At 54.1% G+C, this 18,718-nt stretch overlaps 2 protein-coding genes across 2 annotated transcripts in view; one reads left to right on the top strand and one right to left on the bottom strand.

The window, feature by feature from the left end:
* The window catches only part of Foxk2 (forkhead box K2), a 40,602-nt gene extending 22,911 nt beyond the window's left edge, over window positions 1-17,691 (bottom strand). Inside the window, exons 1-2 of the mRNA XM_042696566.1 lie at window positions 17,174-17,691; window positions 4,243-4,437 (exon numbers count right to left, since the gene is read on the bottom strand). Coding sequence (XP_042552500.1) covers window positions 4,243-4,437; window positions 17,174-17,565 — 587 coding nt within the window. The 5' untranslated portion in view covers window positions 17,566-17,691. The remainder of the gene's footprint in view (window positions 1-4,242; window positions 4,438-17,173) is intronic.
* Window positions 17,692-17,782: 91 nt separating this feature from the next.
* LOC122122425 (collagen alpha-1(III) chain-like) lies at window positions 17,783-18,718 on the top strand. The gene has a single exon (XM_042696600.1). The coding sequence runs from the start codon at window positions 17,783-17,785 to the stop codon at window positions 18,716-18,718; it is 936 nt and encodes a 311-aa protein (XP_042552534.1).

Genomic DNA, 18,718 nt, shown 5'->3' with positions numbered 1-18,718 from the left:
TGTAAATCTAGACAAAATTGAAGTAGGGTGCCAGCGGCTCACACCGGTAATCTATCTCCTTGGGAGGCTGAGGCCCAAGGATCTTAGTTTAAGGACATTCTGGAGGGGAAAGCCAAGGAGACTCTTATCTCCCATTAACTGCCTAAAAGCCAGAGTAGAACTGTGGCTCAAGTGGTAGAGCACTAGGCTTGAGCATGCATGCACATACACCCTACATTCACACACACACACACACCCAACACTGAGATTGCGTCTCACTCCAGTTAGACTGGCCAGCATGGAGAACTGGAACACCACCAATGTTGGCGAGGATGTGGGGAAAAGGAAGCCTACTGCACTGCGGGTGGGAGTGTGGACCACAACTGCTCTGGACAGCAGTTTGGAGGCTCCTCAGACACTAAACCAAGACCCTCCCTATGGCATCCACCCTGAGCATCAGAAATCAGGAGATGGGAAGGACACTTGCACGCCATGCTGCTCACGGCAGACGAGTTATGAACGCAGCCCAGATGCCCTAACACCAGCGAGTGGGTCAACAAAATGTGGTGCATATACACCAAGGGATTTTATCCATCCAGTAGAAATAATCTTGTGTCACCTGCAGGGGATGGATGGGCCAAAAACAATCATGGGAACTGATGTAAGTTCAGAGAGACAAAGAACATATGTTTTTTCTCATATGTGGAAGCTACATATCAAAGACTACCACCCATGGTAGTAACACACACAGGACTCCATGCATGTACCCACAAAGAGACTGAGTAAAGGAGGGTATACATAGGGGAGGAGGAGTCCACAACTAATGTGCAGTTCATTGAATGAGTACCAGGAAGTAGAAACATCTTTTGGGGGAAGGAGGAAAGGGAAGGGACGTGAGTGGAAGGCAGGGTTAGGGTGGGCAAATGCAGTCATTATAGTCAACGTACATTATGTAAGAACTCCAAGAGCTGGGACACAGCTCAGTGGCAAAGCACTGCCTAGTAAGGTCAACCTCCTGGGTTCAATCCCCAGTGCCAGAAGAGGAGACAGGAGGAAGGGTTACAAATCCCAGTGCACAGTGTGCTATGAAGAAGCGCGGCTGGGAGGCAGCAGGCCGGCGGGGTCAGCCGCTGCACCAGGCACAGGTGGCCTTGGAGGAGAGATACTTCTGTCACCACTGAGACGCTCCTTCCTAGAAAGACTGTTGCAGGATGCCGCTGCCACCTTGCAGGATGAGCAAGCAGGCGGCCCTGTCGGAACTTCCTCCTGACAGACCAGTGCAACTTCAGCGCCGACTGCTGCTCTTGCCAGTGCCAGAGCAGGGCCTACAGGAGCTGAGCATCCAGGTGCAGGGCCCAACCAGCAGAGCCACCGTCTTCCAGGACACCCCAGCCCAGGAGCTAACTCCTCCCCAGGGGCACCCCGCCGGAGGGGAGGTCCTGCAGCACCGAGGGCAGCCCCCACCAGACGCACACAAGAAAGACAATGCTTCAAACTGGGGGAAAAGTTACTCCCCAACCCCTGCAAAACAAAAAGCCAAAATGAAAACCCCAACACGTCTGCCGGGCCCTGATGGCTCACGCCTGAAATCCCCATTCAAAGCCAGCCCAGGCAGCAAAGTCCACGAGATTCCTAGCTTCATGAACCACCTGAAAACTGGAAGTAGCTGTGGCTCAAGAGCTGGAGGGTTGGGACAGCACTCAGGCCCTGAGTCAAGCCTCATGACAAACTTGAGAGTAGGGATGGGAGGGGAAATGGGGAGAACACTAGAAGGATGACTCTTATCAAGATGTATTGTCAGCCGGGCACTGGTGGCTCACGCCTGCAATCCTAGCTACTCAGGAGGCTGAGATGTGAGGATAGTGGTTCAAAGCCAGCCCAGGCATAAAAGTCCCCATGAGACCTATCTCCAATGAACTGCCCCCAAACCAGAAGTGGAGTTTTGGTTCAAAGTGGTAGAGCGCTAGCCTTGAGCAAAAGAGCTCAGGAATAGCATCTACGCCGAGTTCAAGCCCCACAACCAACAGCAACTAAAAAAGATGTACTCATAACCCAACTTGTAGAACTGAAACCTCTTTGTACAGCTACTTAATAAAAAATAAAAAAATACATGGTGGTCTACATACAAAGATAATATGAGGAGCCTCACTGAGTAAGGGGGAGAATAAACTAGAAAGCGACAGACAAGGTAGCTTGATGAATGGCAATACCTGCACTTCTGAACTCAACGACGAAACTCCTTTATACACAATCAACAGAAACTACAACAAGGAGAAAAAGAATCAAAGGGAAGTACGACGGGCTATCTTGTGGGGTAGAGACCAGAGGGGAGGGGCAGAGGGCACCAAGAAGAGCCCTCCCTGACACCAGCACAGACCCAGACAGCAGGGCCTACGACACCCCACCCACAAGATGCTCCCAGGCCTCACCCCTCAAGAGCCAGCAGGGCTGGGAAGGTGGCTCAGTGGTAGAGCGCTTGCCTTGCATGCCTGAGGGCCTGGGTTCGATTCCTCAGCACCACATAAGCAAAAAGAAAAAAGCCGGAAGCGGTGTTGTGGCTCAAGTGGTAGAGCGCTAGCCTTGAGCTGAAGAGCTGAGGGACAGCGCCCAGGCCCAGAGTTCAGGCCCCACAACTGAACCCCCCCCCCCAAAAAAAAAATAGCAATGCCCATAACACCCATAAACCCACAAGCAAAAGGCAACAAACAGCTCAACAACAAACAAAAATAGAGGCCATACAAGATATGGTCAGTAACACAGGATCTTCAGCAATCAAATCTGTAGTAATAGCACAATGAGCCTACTATCCATCAGCCACAGCGAGGACCACGGCAGCTATCCCAGGTGGAGACCTGGGAACTGGGCGCTGCTGCTAGTATGGAAGGGAGACCTGGGAACTGGGCGCTGCTGCTATGGAGGGGAGACCTGGGAACTGGGGGCTGCTATGGAGGGCATGCAGAAGGAGCTGCACTGTGTATGGCAGCTGTTAATCCTGAAGAATTTCAAACTCATGCTCATCACCGGGTGCTCCAGGGTAATCAAGCAGTACTACCATACACGTGGGAAACAAAAATACCATCCATGGAGCCGGGCGCTGGTGGCTCATGCCTGTAATCCTAGCTACTCAGGAGGCTGAGATCTGAGGATCGCGGTTCAAAGCCAGCCCGGGCAGGAGAGACTGTGAGACTCCTATCTCCAATAAACCACCAGAAAACCGGAAGTGGCGTTGTAGCTCAAGTGGTAGAGCGCTAGCCTTGAGCTGAAGAGCTGAGGGACAGCGCCCAGGCCCAGAGTTCAAGCCCCATGACCGACAAAAAAAAAAAAAAAAAAAAAATACCATCCATGGATCTCACAAAGGAGCAGTGTCTATAACCACACTCAATGAGATGGGGGGAAACACATAAAGACGCAAGCCAAAACAGTAGCAGAATGCTTGCCCAGCACGCCCTCCGCCCTCAGCACCATAAAACAGCCCAAGCCAGAAATAAGCACAAAGAAGGGCTGGGAAGATGGCTCAGTGGTAGAGCGCTTGCCTCCCACGCATGAGGTCCTGGGTTCGATTCCTCAGCACCACATAAGCAAAAAGAAAAAAGCCAGAAGTGGTGCTGTGGCTCAAGTGTTAGAGCGCTAGCCTTGAGCTGAAGAGCTGAGGGACAGCGCCCAGGCCCAGAGTTCAGGCCCCATGACCGGACCCCCCCCCCAAAATAAAAAAGAGCCAGTAGAGCATAGCACCCCAACTCGGCCTGCACTCAAGCCCCATTCCTTCCAGAAGCTCAGCCATCGTCTCCCTATTGCCCGCAGTGAACCGCCAGAGGCAGGAGACTGTGCCTGGAGCTTGTTCTGTGCTTCCTGAGGAGCTCGGAGGAAGTCTAAGTCTCTCTATGATCAACAGGAGTTGATCACTTCAGTGTGGCCAAATTTAAAGGACAAGTTTTCAGAATTCTTTATGAAACTGTAGTCAACACACTAAAACATACAAATTCAAATCTCAAATGTTTCACTAGCGCTACAAAACTAAGTCTCTACTAAAAAGAATGTGTACGTAAACCAAGAGCACAGCCAGGCGGAGTGGCAAATCCTTGTAATCACAGCGCTCGAAGGCTGGGAAATTCAAGGACAGCCTAGCTACGTGGCACAGGACAAACAAAAACTTTCACAATATAGAAGCCGAAGGCAGCTTTTTAGAAATGTGAGCGTCTCCCTCTCTGGGTCAGAAGCCCGGGACGGGGCTGTCACGCTGGGAGCTGGGCTCAGCCGCTGTACCTGATGGTTCCCGTTGGGGAGGGGAGGGGGCTGATGAGGTGGGCCATGGTGTCTGGAATGCTGATGGTCAGGGGTGAGATGTGTGGCTGCACGGGCTTCACTGGAGACACCGGCGCCTCTTGCTTCTCCCTCTTCTCACTGGACAGAGCTGTGAACGTGATCTTGATGTTTGTGCTCGGAAACCTGAATGTGCATCTGAAAAAGAAACACTGACGGTCAGCACTGTCTGCTGCCCACCACACACACACCCCCATCCAAAACCCTGCCATCCCAGAGCGCTCAGCCATTTAGGGAGCAAAATCACAAGTGACTCAAAGACACTTGTCAGGACAGGAGCAGTGCCCAAGTCTGTCATGTCTGGGAGGTGGAAATGGGCAAACGGTGGTCTGAAAACAGCCTATGCATAAAAGTTTGCAAGACTATCTCACTCAATGTCTGCAAGTGGTAGATCATCCTAAGCTATGGAGAAAACACAGTGACTAGGCTGTGTCACCACCTGTCACCCCACTGACTAAAGCAAGCACAAGCAGAAGCATGGGCTGGCTAGTACAAAGTCAGACCCTATATTGAAGAAAACTAGTGCAGAAGGGACTGGCAGAGGGCCTAACGTGGTAGAACACCCGCTCCGCCAGTGCAGGCTGAGAGCAAACTCTAGCACCTTAGTGCCCGTACAAAAAGAAAAGGGAAGGAGTAAGGGACAGACGCACTCTTACACAAACGCACTGGTCAGACCAGCCAAGTAGAAAAGCAGGTACAGGACTCAACTCAACTGCCACTTAATCTTTATGACTCCTTTGGTGAGCAGGCAGGTGTGTGCGAGGCTGGGGACCAGGGCTGCGTTCAACGGCACAGTGCGTGCCCTGCTCGGGCGAGGCCGTGCACCCACCAACAGCACCACTCCCTTCAAAAAGGAGTACTGTGTATGTGTGCACCGACGTGCCTATGTGCTTGTGTGTTTACTAAATCGTAAATGACTTGAACACTACTTGGTGTGCATCCTATAGAAGTAGGACTGTAATAAAGAAAGAACAACCAGCCAGGGCCCCCCCCCCCCCCCCCCCGCTGGCGTGCCCACTCTGAGACCCCTTCCACCCTGTCCCCGCCCCCTTTTTGGTCTGCACATGGATTCCAAGGGCATCCTTCTCACTTCCAGGGAGAGACGAGAGGGTGCAGTGCAACTAGGCTGCACGCTAAGCATAAAACCTTTGATAGGTTTTCTTTTTCTTTTTTTTGCTGGTTGTGGGGCCTGGGCGCTGTCCCTCAGCTCTTCAGCTCAAGGCCAGTGCGCTACCACTTGAGCCACAGCGCCACTTCTGGCCTTTTCTGCTTATGTGGTGCTGAGGACTCGAACCCAGGGCCTCATGCATACAAGGTAAGCGCTCTACCACTGAGCCACCTTCCCATTCCCAGACCCTATACATTTTCTTAGAGTGTCATATCTGCCATACAACTCTCAATTTGTAATGCAGATGATCACATTTAAAATTTTAAGTCATTAGTCGCCCAGAGCCCTAACTCTGCAAGCCGCGTCTCTCAGAACTCTACCACTGTCGGCTCCACTCCTCAGCACAGCTTTTAATCCTTACCCATCCTTCCCACACCAGAAGATGAGCCCCTCTCCCCACAAAGAGCAGACACACCATGGAGCTGGGAAGAAACACAGATGCAGGTGCAACACCCCCAGGAAAGTTTGCACAGACACTTAGCAGCCTCAAAAACAAGGCACCGCAGGGCTGGGAAGGTGGCTCAGTGGCAGAGCGCTTGCCTCGCATGCATGAGGCCCTGGGTTCGATTCCTCGGCACCACATAAGCAGAAAAAACCGGAAGTGGTGCTGTGGCTCAAGTGGTAGAGCGCTAGTCTTGAGCTGAAGAGCTGAGGGACAGCGCCCAGGCCCAGAGTTCAGGCCCCACGACCGGATCCAAAACAAAAACAAAAAACAAAAACAAAAACAAAAACCCCAAGGCACCATCCAAATACTCAGGGCAGCCAGTGCATGCACAAAGACCACACGGAAGATGTACCGCTGTTTCCTCAGCCCAAGGCACACGAACAGAGAAAGCCTCTCCACTCCACGAGCCCAGGTGTGATACGCCCAGGTGTGATATGCCCGGGTGTGATGCGCCCGGGTGTGATGCGCCCAGGTGTGATATGCCCGGGTGTGATACGCCCAGGTGTGATATGCCCGGGTGTGATGCGCCCGGGTGTGATACGCCCAGGTGTGATATGCCCGGGTGTGATACGCCCAGGTGTGATATGCCCGGGTGTGATGCGCCCAGGTGTGATACGCCCAGGTGTGATACGCCCGGGTGTGATGCGCCCGGGTGTGAAGCGCCCGGGTGTGATGCGCCCGGGTGTGGTGCGCCCGGGTGTGATACGCCCGGGTGTGATGCGCCCGGGTGTGATGCGCCCGGGTGTGATGCGCCCGGGTGTGATACGCCGGGGTGTGATGCGCCCGGGTGTGATACGCCGGGGTGTGATGCGCCCGGGTGTGATGCGCCCGGGTGTGATGCGCCCGGGTGTGATGCGCCCGGGTGTGATACGCCGGGGTGTGATGCGCCCGGGTGTGATGCGCCCGGGTGTGATGCGCCCGGGTGTGATACGCCGGGGTGTGATGCGCCCGGGTGTGATGCGCCCGGGTGTGATACGCCGGGGTGTGATGCACCCGGGTGTGATGCGCCCGGGTGTGAAGCGCCCGGGTGTGGTGCGCCCGGGTGTGATATGCCCGGGTGTGAAGCGCCCGGGTGTGATGCGCCCGGGTGTGAAGCGCCCGGGTGTGGTACGCCCGGGTGTGATGCGCCCGGGTGTGATGCGCCCGGGTGTGATGCGCCCGGGTGTGAAGCGCCCGGGTGTGATGCGCCCGGGTGTGATACGCCGGGGACTTCAACAATGCTCCTGTCTCGCCTGCACTGTCAATCGTTTTTTGGTTTTTTATTGAGGTGCCAGCCTTGGCACTTGAACTCGGGCCTGGGCACTGTCCCTGAGCTGCCTCTTGCTCAAGGCGAGTGCTCTACCCCTTGAACCACACAGCTCCACTCTGGCTTTTCTGGCAGTTAACTGAAGACTAGAGCCTCACAAGATATTCCCTCCCACGTTGGCTTCGAGCCACAGTCCTCAGGTCTCCATTGCAGGCATGAGCAACCAGCATCCAGCTACACATTTCTCTTTTTTTCTTTTTCTAGGTCCAAGACTAGGACTTCAACTTGGTACCTAGAGCCACTTCCACTCATTAGCTAGGACTCTGCCAAAGGAGCCCCACCTCTAACCCCTCCATCCTGTTTTGTTAAAGTGACTACGTTTGAACTACGGGCCGTGTACCTGGCAAAGTAGGCACAAGGTGAACCATGACCCCAGTCTTGCTCTTTCTTTTCTACCATATCACAACTCAGAAGAATGTCGCAGCCAGTGCACTCCTGTGCTGCATGCACCTGGGTCTGCACGCAGAGCACACGGAGCCTGTGAGGTGTCCAGGGTGGCGCACACCTGCAGCCGCAGCCCTCGGGAGGCTGAGGCCAGAGCGCCAGCCCACACCCCAGTGTGTCGTCACGGGCTTGTCTTAGAACATTCCAGAATAGTGTGGCCGTTAGAAGATGATCAGCAAAGCTCAGGGCGGTGTGGGCCACCGGGAAAGCCCTTGTAGGGCATGGTCAAGACCCTAGGTTCAAACCCCAGCACTTAAAAAGAAAAAGAGGAAAGAAGAAACTAGAAGGATCATCATTTGCTGGGCACCAGTGGCTCACGACTATAACCCTAGCTACTCAGGAGGCTGAGACCTGAGGAGCGTGGTTCAAAGCCAGCCTGGGCAGAAAAGGTCATGAGATTGCAATGAATCACCAGAAAACCAGAAGTCAAGCTGCGGTAGAGCGCTAGCCTTGAGCAAGAGAAGCTGTAGGCCTTGAGTTCAATCCCCACAGCTATCAAGAAAAAGCTTGAAGCCAAAGTAATAACCTTCAGATACTTATAACAGAAGAGTGTACCCAGTCTGTATAGACTGCCTTGGGTAAAGATGGAAAGACCTCGTGGAAATTAGGACATTTTAAAGTAACAATTTACCCAGAAACATTTAAACTGCCAGTCAAACCTAGTTCTCAGAGGAGACCCGGGAAAGCTCAGAGGCCTTCCCCTTAGGTTGACCCTTGACCAAGGGCAAACTGACCAGGACCTGAAGAAGGGTCCAGGCCCAGGCCCAGAGCCAACTTGCTAAGACTGGGAGAACCCTTGGCTTTCAAGGAAATCTGTCCAAATGAGACACAAGCAGAGGAACAGAACTTCAGTGATTACACAGCCGAAGGCCAGGACCCAAAGGCCACCTGCAGCTTTCCACAGACACAAACAGCACACTGACGGGGGACAGACACTAACCGAGACGCAAGGCACTCACAAACTGACTCGCTGAATTTAAGCTCTTCTGCACTATTTACACCTAAAAAAGAAAAACCCCAAAGACAAACAAAACAAAAATAGCAAACTTTGGGAATAGAATAGAGAATCTGACATCCAGTACCTAAAGTCAACTATCCAGTTTTCAAGACAATAACAACAAAACTGAGGTTGGGAAGGGGTTCAAAAAAACCCATCTCAGCCGGGCGCTGGTGGCTCACGCCTGTCATCCTAGCTACTCAGGAGGCTGAGATCTGAGGATCATGGTGCATAGACAGCCTGGGCAGGAAAGTCCATGAGACTCTTATCTCCAATAAACCACTAGAAAACCAGAAGTGGCGCTGTGGCTCAAGCGGTAGAGCACTCACTTTGAGCTCAAGAGCTGAGGGACAGAGCTCAGGCCCAGAGTTCAAGTCCTGCAACCAACTAAAAAAACCCAACAAAACAAAAAAAACCCATCTCAAACCACGAAAAGATGGGTGTGGTGATACAAGCCTGTCCTTCCAGCTAAACAGGAAGAATAAAACAGAACTGGAGTCCAAGTACAGTCAGGCAAACGTGGAAAAGTAACAAAAGCAAAAAAGGCCGGGTATCTGCAATTCAGGGCCTGGGTGCTATCCCTGGGTCAACAACAGGGCTGGGAATGTGGCTCAGTGCTGAGTGCTTGCCTAGCATGCATGAAGCCCTGGGTTCGAGTCCTTAGCACCACACAAGCAGAAAAAGCCGGAAGTGGTGCTGTGGCTCAAGTGGTAGAGCGCTGGCCTTGAGCTGAAGAGCTGAGGGACAGCGCCCAGGCCGAGTTCAGGTACCACAACACACACACACACACACACACACACACACTCTCTCTCTCTCTCTCTCTCTCTCTCTCTCACACACACACACACACACACACAAATCAACCTAACAGAAAGAAAAAGAGACTATAAGCTATTAGACTAAAGCTACCCCACATACCAACAACAAAATGGTCTTATCAGTGATTAAATGGATCAAAACTCTCCAATCAAAATACTTGAGAGGTGGGTAACCCCAGCACTCAGGAATCTGAGGCAAGGAGATGAGAGTTCAAGAGTTCAAGGGCAGCCTGGACCACACAGGGAGTTGCTGTCTCAAAAGAAGCAAAAGAAACGTACAAGTTAGTATTTGTTAAAGAACTCTCCTTTGGCAGGCGAAGGCAGCCTAGGCCACAGCCCAGTGAAGAAGCCTCCCTATGTGCACACTTCACAGCAGGGCCACTACACAAATCCAGCCTGTCACAGCACACTTCACCTTGTCCACACGCAGAGGTCTGTGGAGACACCAAAGCCCCAGTCCACTGCGACTGATGTCACAGACAGAACCGAGAGAATTTAGGGGGCTGGCATCTGCTGAGCACCAGGAACAGGGAACCAGCCCTCCCGGTGTTCTCCCCCACAAAGTGCAATGGAGCAGCCTCACCAGAGAGGCGGTGTGTGTGTGTGTGTGTGTGTGTGTGTGTGCAGTGCCCAGGACGCCCCCCCCTCCCCCCAGCCACAATCCACACCTGGGGCCAGCTACCGCACTGGGCTCAAATACAGAACCCTTCATTCAGCAAACAGAAGTCATCAGTCAGTTACCAGTCCAAGAACACTAAGGCTGATTTTTAAAAATCATTTAGGCTGGCGTAGAGCTTGGTGGTAGAGTACATGTTTACCATGGACAAAGCCCCAAACTCAGTCTCCAGAACCAAAAATAAATGAGCAAAAATTTATTTAAGCCGGGCACCAGTGGCTCATGCCTGTAATTACTGTAATGCCTGTAGTTACTCAGAAGGCTGAGATCTGAAGATCACAGTTCAAAGCCATCCAGGGCAGGACAGTCTGTGGGATTCTTATCTTCACTTAAAGACCAAAGAATACCGAGAAGCAGAGAAGCAGAGCTATGGCACAGGGGCAGAATGCTAGCCTTGAACAACAGAGCTCAAGGACAGCACATAGGCCCTGGCTTCAAACCTCAGATCCCGCACAAAAATAAATAAGGATCATAGTTCAAAGCCAGACCGAGCAAGAAAGTCTGTGAGACTCTACATGAAAAACTACCAAAAGGGATGGGAATGTGGCTTAGTGGTAGAGTCCTTGCCTAGCATGCATGAAGCCATGGATTCCATTCCTCAATACCACACAAACAAAAAAAGCCAGAAGTGGCGCTGTGGCTCAAGTGGTGGAGTGGTAGCCTTGAGCAAAAGAAGCTCAGAGACAGTGCCCAGGCCTTGAGTTCAAGCCCCAGAATTGGGAAGGAAAAAAAAAGAGCCAGGCACTGGTGGCTCACTCCTGTAATCCTAGCTACTCAGGAGTAGCTAGATCTATGAATCACAGTTCAGAGCCAACTTGGGCAGGAAAGTCCGTGAGACTCTTATCTCCTATTAACCACTAGAAAGCTGGAAATGGCGCTGTGGCTCAAGAGTAGAGCGCTAGCCTTGAGCTGAAGAGCTGAGGGACAGCGCCCAGAGTTCAAGCCCCATGACCAACTTAAAAAAAAAAAAGAGGGGCTGGGAAGGTGGCTTGCCTTGCATGCCTGAGGGCCTGGGTTCGATTCCTCAGCATCACATAAGGAAAAAATAAAAAGCCAGAAGTGGCGCTGTGGCTCAAGTGGTAGAGTGCTAGCCTTGAGCTGAAGAGCTGAGGGACAGCGCCCAGGCCCAGAGTTCAGGCCCCACGACCGGAACCAGAAAAAAAAAGAAAAAAAAAAGAGCTCAGGGAAAGTGCTCAGGCCCTAAGTTCAAGCCCCGGATGTTTAGCTACTGGCAAATCCATAGATGATATAAAGAACAAACTATTAAGTGAGATGGGTGTGGTGATGCATGTCTGCAGTCTCAGTGCTGGGGTAGAAGCAGAAGGACTGCAAACCCCAGGTCTTGGAGAGAGAGGAAAAGAACTCATACAGTTTACAGATTTGTGATTAATAAGCAAATCTGTAGTAATATGAAAATGCACACTGAGAAACAACTTGTGAGAAAGGAAAAGATAAAAGATCAATAGAAAAAAAAAATCAATAGAAAGGCCAGGCATCAGGGGCTCATGCCTGTAATCCTAGCTACTCAGGAGGCTGAGATCTGAGGATCCCGGTTCAAAGTCAGCTGGAGCAATCAAGTCAGTGAAAGTCTTATCTCTAATAAACCACCAGAAAACCGGAAGTGGTGCTGTAGCTCAAGTGGAAGAGCGCTAGCCTTGAGCTGAAGAGCTGAGGGACAGTGCCAAGGCCCAGAGTTCAAGCCCCATGACCGACCCCCCCCCCCCAAAAAAAAAAGATCAATAGAAAGTAGTTGTATTTGAAGGGAGCTACTACTTACTTTTTGGCAGTAAGTTTGGTTTGATCGCAGTGAGTTGGGCTTGCTAGGTAGGTGCTTTACCACTCAAGCCTCCTCTCTAGCTGGGAGCCACTGTCAGCTAGTTTAAGGACATTGTAAGAAAGGAGAGGAAGGGGAAGTGGACAAATGGCTCAACACCAAGTCACTGGAACCAAGTGGTCAAATCAGTGCAGCCAGAACAAGACCTGGCCTGGCTCCAACAACGTGCCAGCTCAGGAGATCCCCCCCCCCCCCCCCCAGCTCAAGAACGCAGAGCAGGGGCTGGCCTGGAACTGTACACACGCTCTTCATGTGTACAGGCACTAAGCGTGTTATGTATGATACAGGAAGAGCTGCCAGCCCAGGCAGGGCAGTCCTGAGACTCACCTCCAGCTAACCACCAAAAAGCCACAAGTAGAGCAGCGGTAGAACACCAACTTTGAGCATAAAACTCAGGGACAGAGGACAGGACCTGAGTTCAAACTCCAGGACCCGTACACACACATGTACATGTACACACACGTATGCGTGCGTGCATGCACACACACACACTCACTCCGCATGAGCAGTCATTAAAGGCAGTTAATTTATACAAAGCGTACTGACATAACCGGCTCCTGACTTTCAGCTCTACTCTGCTGCTCTTGGTGAATCGAGCCAGGCTCAAAGGCACGGCTCCCATCTCCGCTGACACTATCTTCCTGCCTTTTGCAACAGCAGCTCTGTTCCCCTCCACCCAGGCCTGCGCGTACTCTTCAGGCCGGGAAGGCCCAGCCTGCTGACTGACAGGTATGCCATGCCTCCTAACCCTAACTTCCCCCTCCTTCTCCTTCCATGCCCCAGCTCCCTAGAACTCAAACCTCTACTTCTCTCCCTCCCCACCCCATAGCCCCCTCCCATTCCTGATCCTAGAGACAGTCCAAGCCTACCCACTAAGCTGTGGTCCTTTCCAAAGCCCTTCCTTCCAGCTCTCTGTACTGGTATTCTCTGGGAACTGGGCTTCTGACCAACCCCAACAGAGTAGATCTAGAAAACTCCAGAAGGGTCTGGGAATGTGGCTTAGTGGTAGAGTGCTTGCCTAGCATGCTTGAAGCCCTGGGTTCATCAGTACCACATGAACAGAAAAAGCCAGAAATGGCACTGTGGCTTAAACGGTAAAGTACTAGCCTTGAGCAAAAGCTCAGGGACAGCACCCAGACCCCGAGTTCAAGCCCAGGACAGATTAAAAAAGAAAAAACTCCAGAAGCTACAACCTGGCTATCTACAGCCTCTGCAGTCCTCTCTAACTCACCGAGCAAGTCTAATGTGAGGCCAGCAAACACAGCCCACACAGGCGAAGGCAGGCTTTCCCCTCAGGAGGCAAGCAGTCATGTTTCCAACTAAACATAACTTGTGCACAGTAGCATGTGTCTGCCATCTTGTCACTCAGGAGGCTGAGACAGGAAGATTAAGGTTTGAAGCAGCCTGGGCAGAAAAGTTTGTAAGACTCTATCTCTGGTTAACTGGAAAAATGGCTAGGTATGGCTGAAGTGGCAGAGCATCAACTGTGAGCAAGAATGCAGCAAGAACACAAGGCCAAGCTTCAGCCCAAGAGCAGAGTCCGGACCCCACTTCTGGACTGTCTGTCTGTCTAAGTATCAGGTGTGGTGGCACACACTGGAAGTCCCAGTGCTTGGGAAACTAAAGGAGACGGGCCACAGATCAGAGGCCTGCCCGGGCTTCCCAGTGAGATCCTGCCTCAAAACGAATTTTGTTTAACAGTAAATTCAACTTCTTCTAATATTTGCCTATTGAATACTCTAGGATCTTAGTGATTAAAACGAACAAATTCACTTGATATTTTCAAAGTACCAATAACGCTAAAGAATTGAATATTTTTACTCATACATTATACACTGAGTTTTCTAACAAAGGGAACTCTTGTCCGGTGACTTCCTAAAACCTTTCTTTGGACAGGCAGTCCAGTCCGTGAGAGGCTGGGCTGCAGCTTTTCCATCTCCAGCCGCCCCAAGCTCTCTTCTAGTCAGGATTCTTTCCCATGTGCCAAGCTGCTGGCCAAGTCACCGGTGCATCGCCCTCCTCCAGCTCTGTCTGAAGAGCCAGCCCCCCCCCCCAACCTAGGAGCACCTGTGCCTCCCGTGGGTCAGGGGCTCTGGTGGGAATCTTCCACAGGGTCCTACAGACCTGGCTGAATGAAGGACTTGCCGAATCAGCTTCTGGAAAACTCCATGCCCTGCAAACGCCCTGATGTACACTGACCCTCACAAATGTCCCACAGTGGGCTTGGGGCTCACCAGCCCTGGCAGAAAGGAACCTGTACTCACTGTAATTCAGGTCACCACAAGCAAGGTCGGGACATTTCTTTTCCCCAAAGTAGTTCAGTATTAATACCACTTCAATGAAATGGTGAGCCACACCTCCCACCCCCAGCCCCCACCCCCGTATTACAGCATAAAACTAGTCTCTAAATACCCAGCAGGGCCTACTGAGGGTTGTGAGGTTTTCTGGTAGATCATAGGGCTTGAGCTCAGGGCCTGTCCCTGAGCTTTTGTGCTCAAGGCTAGCACTCTGCCACTATGAGCTACAGCTCCACTTCTGATTTTCTGTTGGTTCATTGGAGATAGATCACAGACTTTCCTACCCAGGCTAGCTTTGAACCCACGATCCTCAGATCTCAGCCTTCTGAGTAGCTAGGATTACAGGCGTGAGCCACTGGCACCTGGATGGCCTTTTCTTTTTGAGATACCATAAAAATCCTAGCATTCAGGAGGCTTAAGCATGAGGATCACTGAATTCAAGGGCAGCCTAGACTACTCAGGTAAGACCCTGTCTCAAACTAACACCCCCAAACCACCTAAACTACTGTTCTTCATGTTTCTAAATTCTCTATTTTAGTTTTTAATACAAGCAACAAGATAGCTGGTGTTACTGGAATAAAATCAGTGCTTCAAATAAGAGCTCACCTATGGACTGTCTTAACTGTACAGGGACTTCAACTCAACAGAGAAAGCTGAAACAAACACTGAAGATATTTCAGCCAGGCACAATGGTTTCATACCTTAAATCCTAGCTATTAGGAAGCAGAGATCAGGAAGATCATGGTTCAACCCAACACAAAAAGCTAGCAAGATCCAAACAAGCTGGGCATGGTGGGGCACATCTACTGTGCCTGCTCTGTGGAAGACAGTTTCAGCTTTACGACAAGAACTGGAGACATTGTCCAAAAAGTAAACAGCTGAGGACAAAAGAGGCTAAGGGCATGGCTAGAGAGGTAGAGCGCCTGCTGATCAAGCCTAAGAACCTGAACTCAAACCCCAGCAGATAAATAAATTCATGTACACACCTGTAATCCTAGCACTCAGAGAAGGCTGACGCAGAAGGATCCTGAGTTTGAGGCCAGTTTGAGCTACAAAGTGAGGTCTGTCTCAACACAGACACACACATAGGGGAAAGAAAAAGGAGACTGAGCCCCTGCAGAGTGGTTACACAGGCGATTACATTTCTTAATTTGACTTCTCTAACTTTAAAAAATACAGTATCAACCTAAACATTAAACTTAAGGTCAACAAAGGCTTTTTTTTGTTTTTTTTTGGGGAGGGAGGGTTAGGGAGAATCAGTCATGGGGCTTGAACTCTGGGCCTGGGCGCTGTCCCTCAGCTCTTCAGCTCAAGGCTAGCGCTCTACCACTTGAGCTACAGCACCACTTCTGGTTTTCTGGTGGTTTACTGGCGATAAGAGTCTTACAGACTTTCTTGCTCGGGCTGGCTTTGAACCGTGATCCTCAGATCTCAGCCTCCTGAGTAGCTAGGATGACAGGCGTGAGCCACCAGCACCTGGTTCAACAAAGTCTTTTGAAACCATTTCTACACTGAATGGTATTTTACTCATTAACCTGTATGTACTATCATCCTAAAATAAAAATCTATAAATGAAGAAAAAATGGTGCTAAGACCCTTTATTTCACAGGGTACAGAAGCTAAACCTTCCTCCTGTTAACAGATGCTCACACTCCCTGCAGAGGTAAAGTGGGGCCACCTGCACTGTTTGAATTCTGCTCCCTCACTGAACGAGCACTTTATTTCCCTCTTAGCATGTAGGCACATGCAGAGTTCAACGCAAATGGGTTGTCTTGTTTTGTTGTTTTTGTTTTGTCCTTACTATGGACACAAACTGGCCTGGAATTCAGAATCCTCCCTCTTCTGCCTCTTCTGTCTTGCTAACACAAATATCCTGGCTGAAGAGTAATAAAATAACTATCTTTAAATATCCCCTAAATCCTCAGAATAAATAATTTCCTTGGTTATAAAATCAACTTTGTTTTTCTTGTCCGTTGTAGGGCTTCAACTCTCAGGGCCCAGGCACTGTTCCTGAACCTCTTTGTACTCAACACTAGTGCTCTACCCCTGGAGCCACAGCACCACTTCCGGTGTTTGAGATAAGTCTCACAGGGATAGTTCCTCCCCGGCTGGCTTTGAACCGCCATCCTCAGATCTCAGCTTCTTGAGTAGCTAGGATGACAGGCGTGAGCCACCAGCGCCCGGCTTGCTGAGCTCCTTTGCTCTACCACTTTGAGCCACAGCTCCACTTCCAGTTTTTGAGTGGCTAACTGGAGGTAAGAGCCTTGTGAGAGCCGGGCGCTGGCGGCTCCCGCCTGCCATCCCAGCTACTCAGCAGGCTGAGATCTGAGGACCAGGTTCCAAGCCAGCCCGGGCAGCAAACTCCGTGAGACTCTGATCTCCAATAAACCAGCAGAAAACTGGAAGTGGCGCTGTGGTAGTGCTCGCCTGGAGCTGAAAGACGGAGCCCGGCTGAGCTCAAGCCCCACGACCCCCGACGACGACAAAAACTCCTGAGGACGTTCCTTCCTGCCCGGGCTGGCTTTGAACCGCCACCCTCAGATCTCAGCCTCCCGTTAGCTGATGACAGCGTGAGCAGCGGCCCGAGCCCCGCAGCGGCCCCCGGGCCGGCCGCGGCGGCCGAGGCCCCGCAGCGCGCTGGGAACCGCGCGGCACGCGGACAAAGCTGCGCTTGGAACCATCGCGAAGCGCGCTCGGAGGGCGAGCGGGCCTTTCCCGGGGGGGCTCGGACACCGCTTCCCGGCGGCCATTTCCGAGCGCAGAGGCCTTCTGGAGAGAAGTTGCTGGAGAAGTTCGGGGCTCCCGCGCGGGCCGCGCCGGGCCGGGGGCGGGGCGCGGGGCCCCGGCCGGAGGCGGCGCGGCGCGGCCCGTCCCCGCCGCCCCACTCACACGCGCGGCAGCTGCAGCGGCGGCGCCCCGCGCCGCTGGAAGACGCCGTCCACGAAGACGCCGTTCTTGCCCAGGCAGCGCAGGTAGAAGTCGCCGCCCGCGTCCGGCCGCGGCTGCGCGGGCTCCGGGGCCGCCGCGCCGGGGCCGCCGCCCGGCGGCGTGAAGATCTCCAGGTGGCGCCGCGAGATGAAGCTCGAGTGCCCCATGCTCACGTCCACCGAGCCCTGCGACGAGTTGCGCCCGATGGTCACCGAGCGCTTCTTCATGAGGTACTCGAACTCGCGGCCCTCGAGCCGCGCCACGGCCCAGCCGCCCGGCGGGCTCCCGCCGCCCCCGGCCCCGCCGCCCGCGGGAGGGGCGCCCGCGCCCGAGAGCGCCGCCGCGGCCGCCATCGCCTGCGAGGCCCGGCCGATCCGCGCGGGCGCCCTGGCGGGCCGAGGCCCGGGCGCGGTCGTGGGCCGCGCTAGGCGAGCACGGGCGCCGAGGCCGCCGGCCGGCGAGGAGAGCGGCGAGGGCGGGCGCTCGCGCGGCCGCGCGCCGGGCCGCCTGACGGACGCGCGCGCCGGCCAATGGGCGCGCTGCACGCGGTGGGGCTACCGCGGCCGGCCAATGGCGGGCCGCGCTGCCGAGCGCCGGCACGTCCGGCGGCGTTGCGCGACGCAGGCCGGGCCCGGCGGCGCGGAAAACCCGCGGCGGAGCGCGGCTCCCTCGCGGGGCCGGGGCGCACGAGGCGCGGGCGGGGGCCAAGGTCACGGCGGGCGCGGGCGGCGTCCCCCGCGCCGGCCTCCGCAGGCCGCCTTCCCCGCCTTCCCCGCCGGCCCGCGGCCGGGGCGCCCGGGGGCTGCGTGTTCACCGCCCGCGGCCCCCGCCCGCCGGGCCTCCGGTGGACAAGCCCGCGGCGGCCCGGGTCCCGACGTCCGCGGCGGACGGGCACGGGCGCCGGGGCCCAGCGGAGGCCCGCGAGCGAGGCCCGGCCAGGACGGCGCCGCCGCGCTGCCGGCTGCGGGCCGCGGGCCGCTCCCCGGGGCGCTGCGTGGGGCCTCCCGAAGGCGGGCCGAGGAGGGCGCGCACCGCCCGCCCAGCCGGTCGTCGGAAGTGCAGCCGCGGCTCCAGCGTGGAGGGCCGGCCTGGGCAGGACGGCGCGGGGACAGCACCCGGCCTGCCCTCATCCGTGCGGGAGGTGCGGAGCACCGCAGGAGCACCCAGCACAGCCCAGGAGCACCCAGCAGACGCCCAGGAGCACCCAGCACAGCCCAGGAGCACCCGGCACAGCCCAGGAGCACCCGGCACAGCCCAGGAACACCCGGCACAGCCCAGGAGCACCCGGCACAGCCCAGGAGCACCCGGCACAGCCCAGGAGCACCCGGCACAGACCCGGAGCACCCAGCACAGCCCAGGAGCACCCAGCAGACGCCCAGGAGCACCCAGCAGACGCCCAGGAGCACCCAGCAGACGCCCAGGAGCACCGGCACAGCCCAGGAGCACCCAGCACAGCCCTCAGGCCAGGTACCCACAGACACCCCGCACAGCCCTCACGCCAGGTAA

The sequence above is a fragment of the Dipodomys spectabilis genome, unplaced genomic scaffold (assembly GCF_019054845.1).
Source record: "Dipodomys spectabilis isolate Male_0828 unplaced genomic scaffold, ASM1905484v1 ptg000208l, whole genome shotgun sequence".
In the NCBI taxonomy this organism is placed as follows: domain Eukaryota; kingdom Metazoa; phylum Chordata; class Mammalia; order Rodentia; family Heteromyidae; genus Dipodomys; species Dipodomys spectabilis.
Note: the sequence above shows the minus strand (reverse complement) of the source record. Positions and strands in the feature narration are given on the sequence as shown.

What these genes read in the sequence shown, in the direction of transcription:
- LOC122122425 (XM_042696600.1), top strand. Translation starts at nt 17,783, where the DNA reads ATGGCGGGCCGCGCTGCCGAGCGCCGGCACGTCCGGCGGCGTTGCGCG.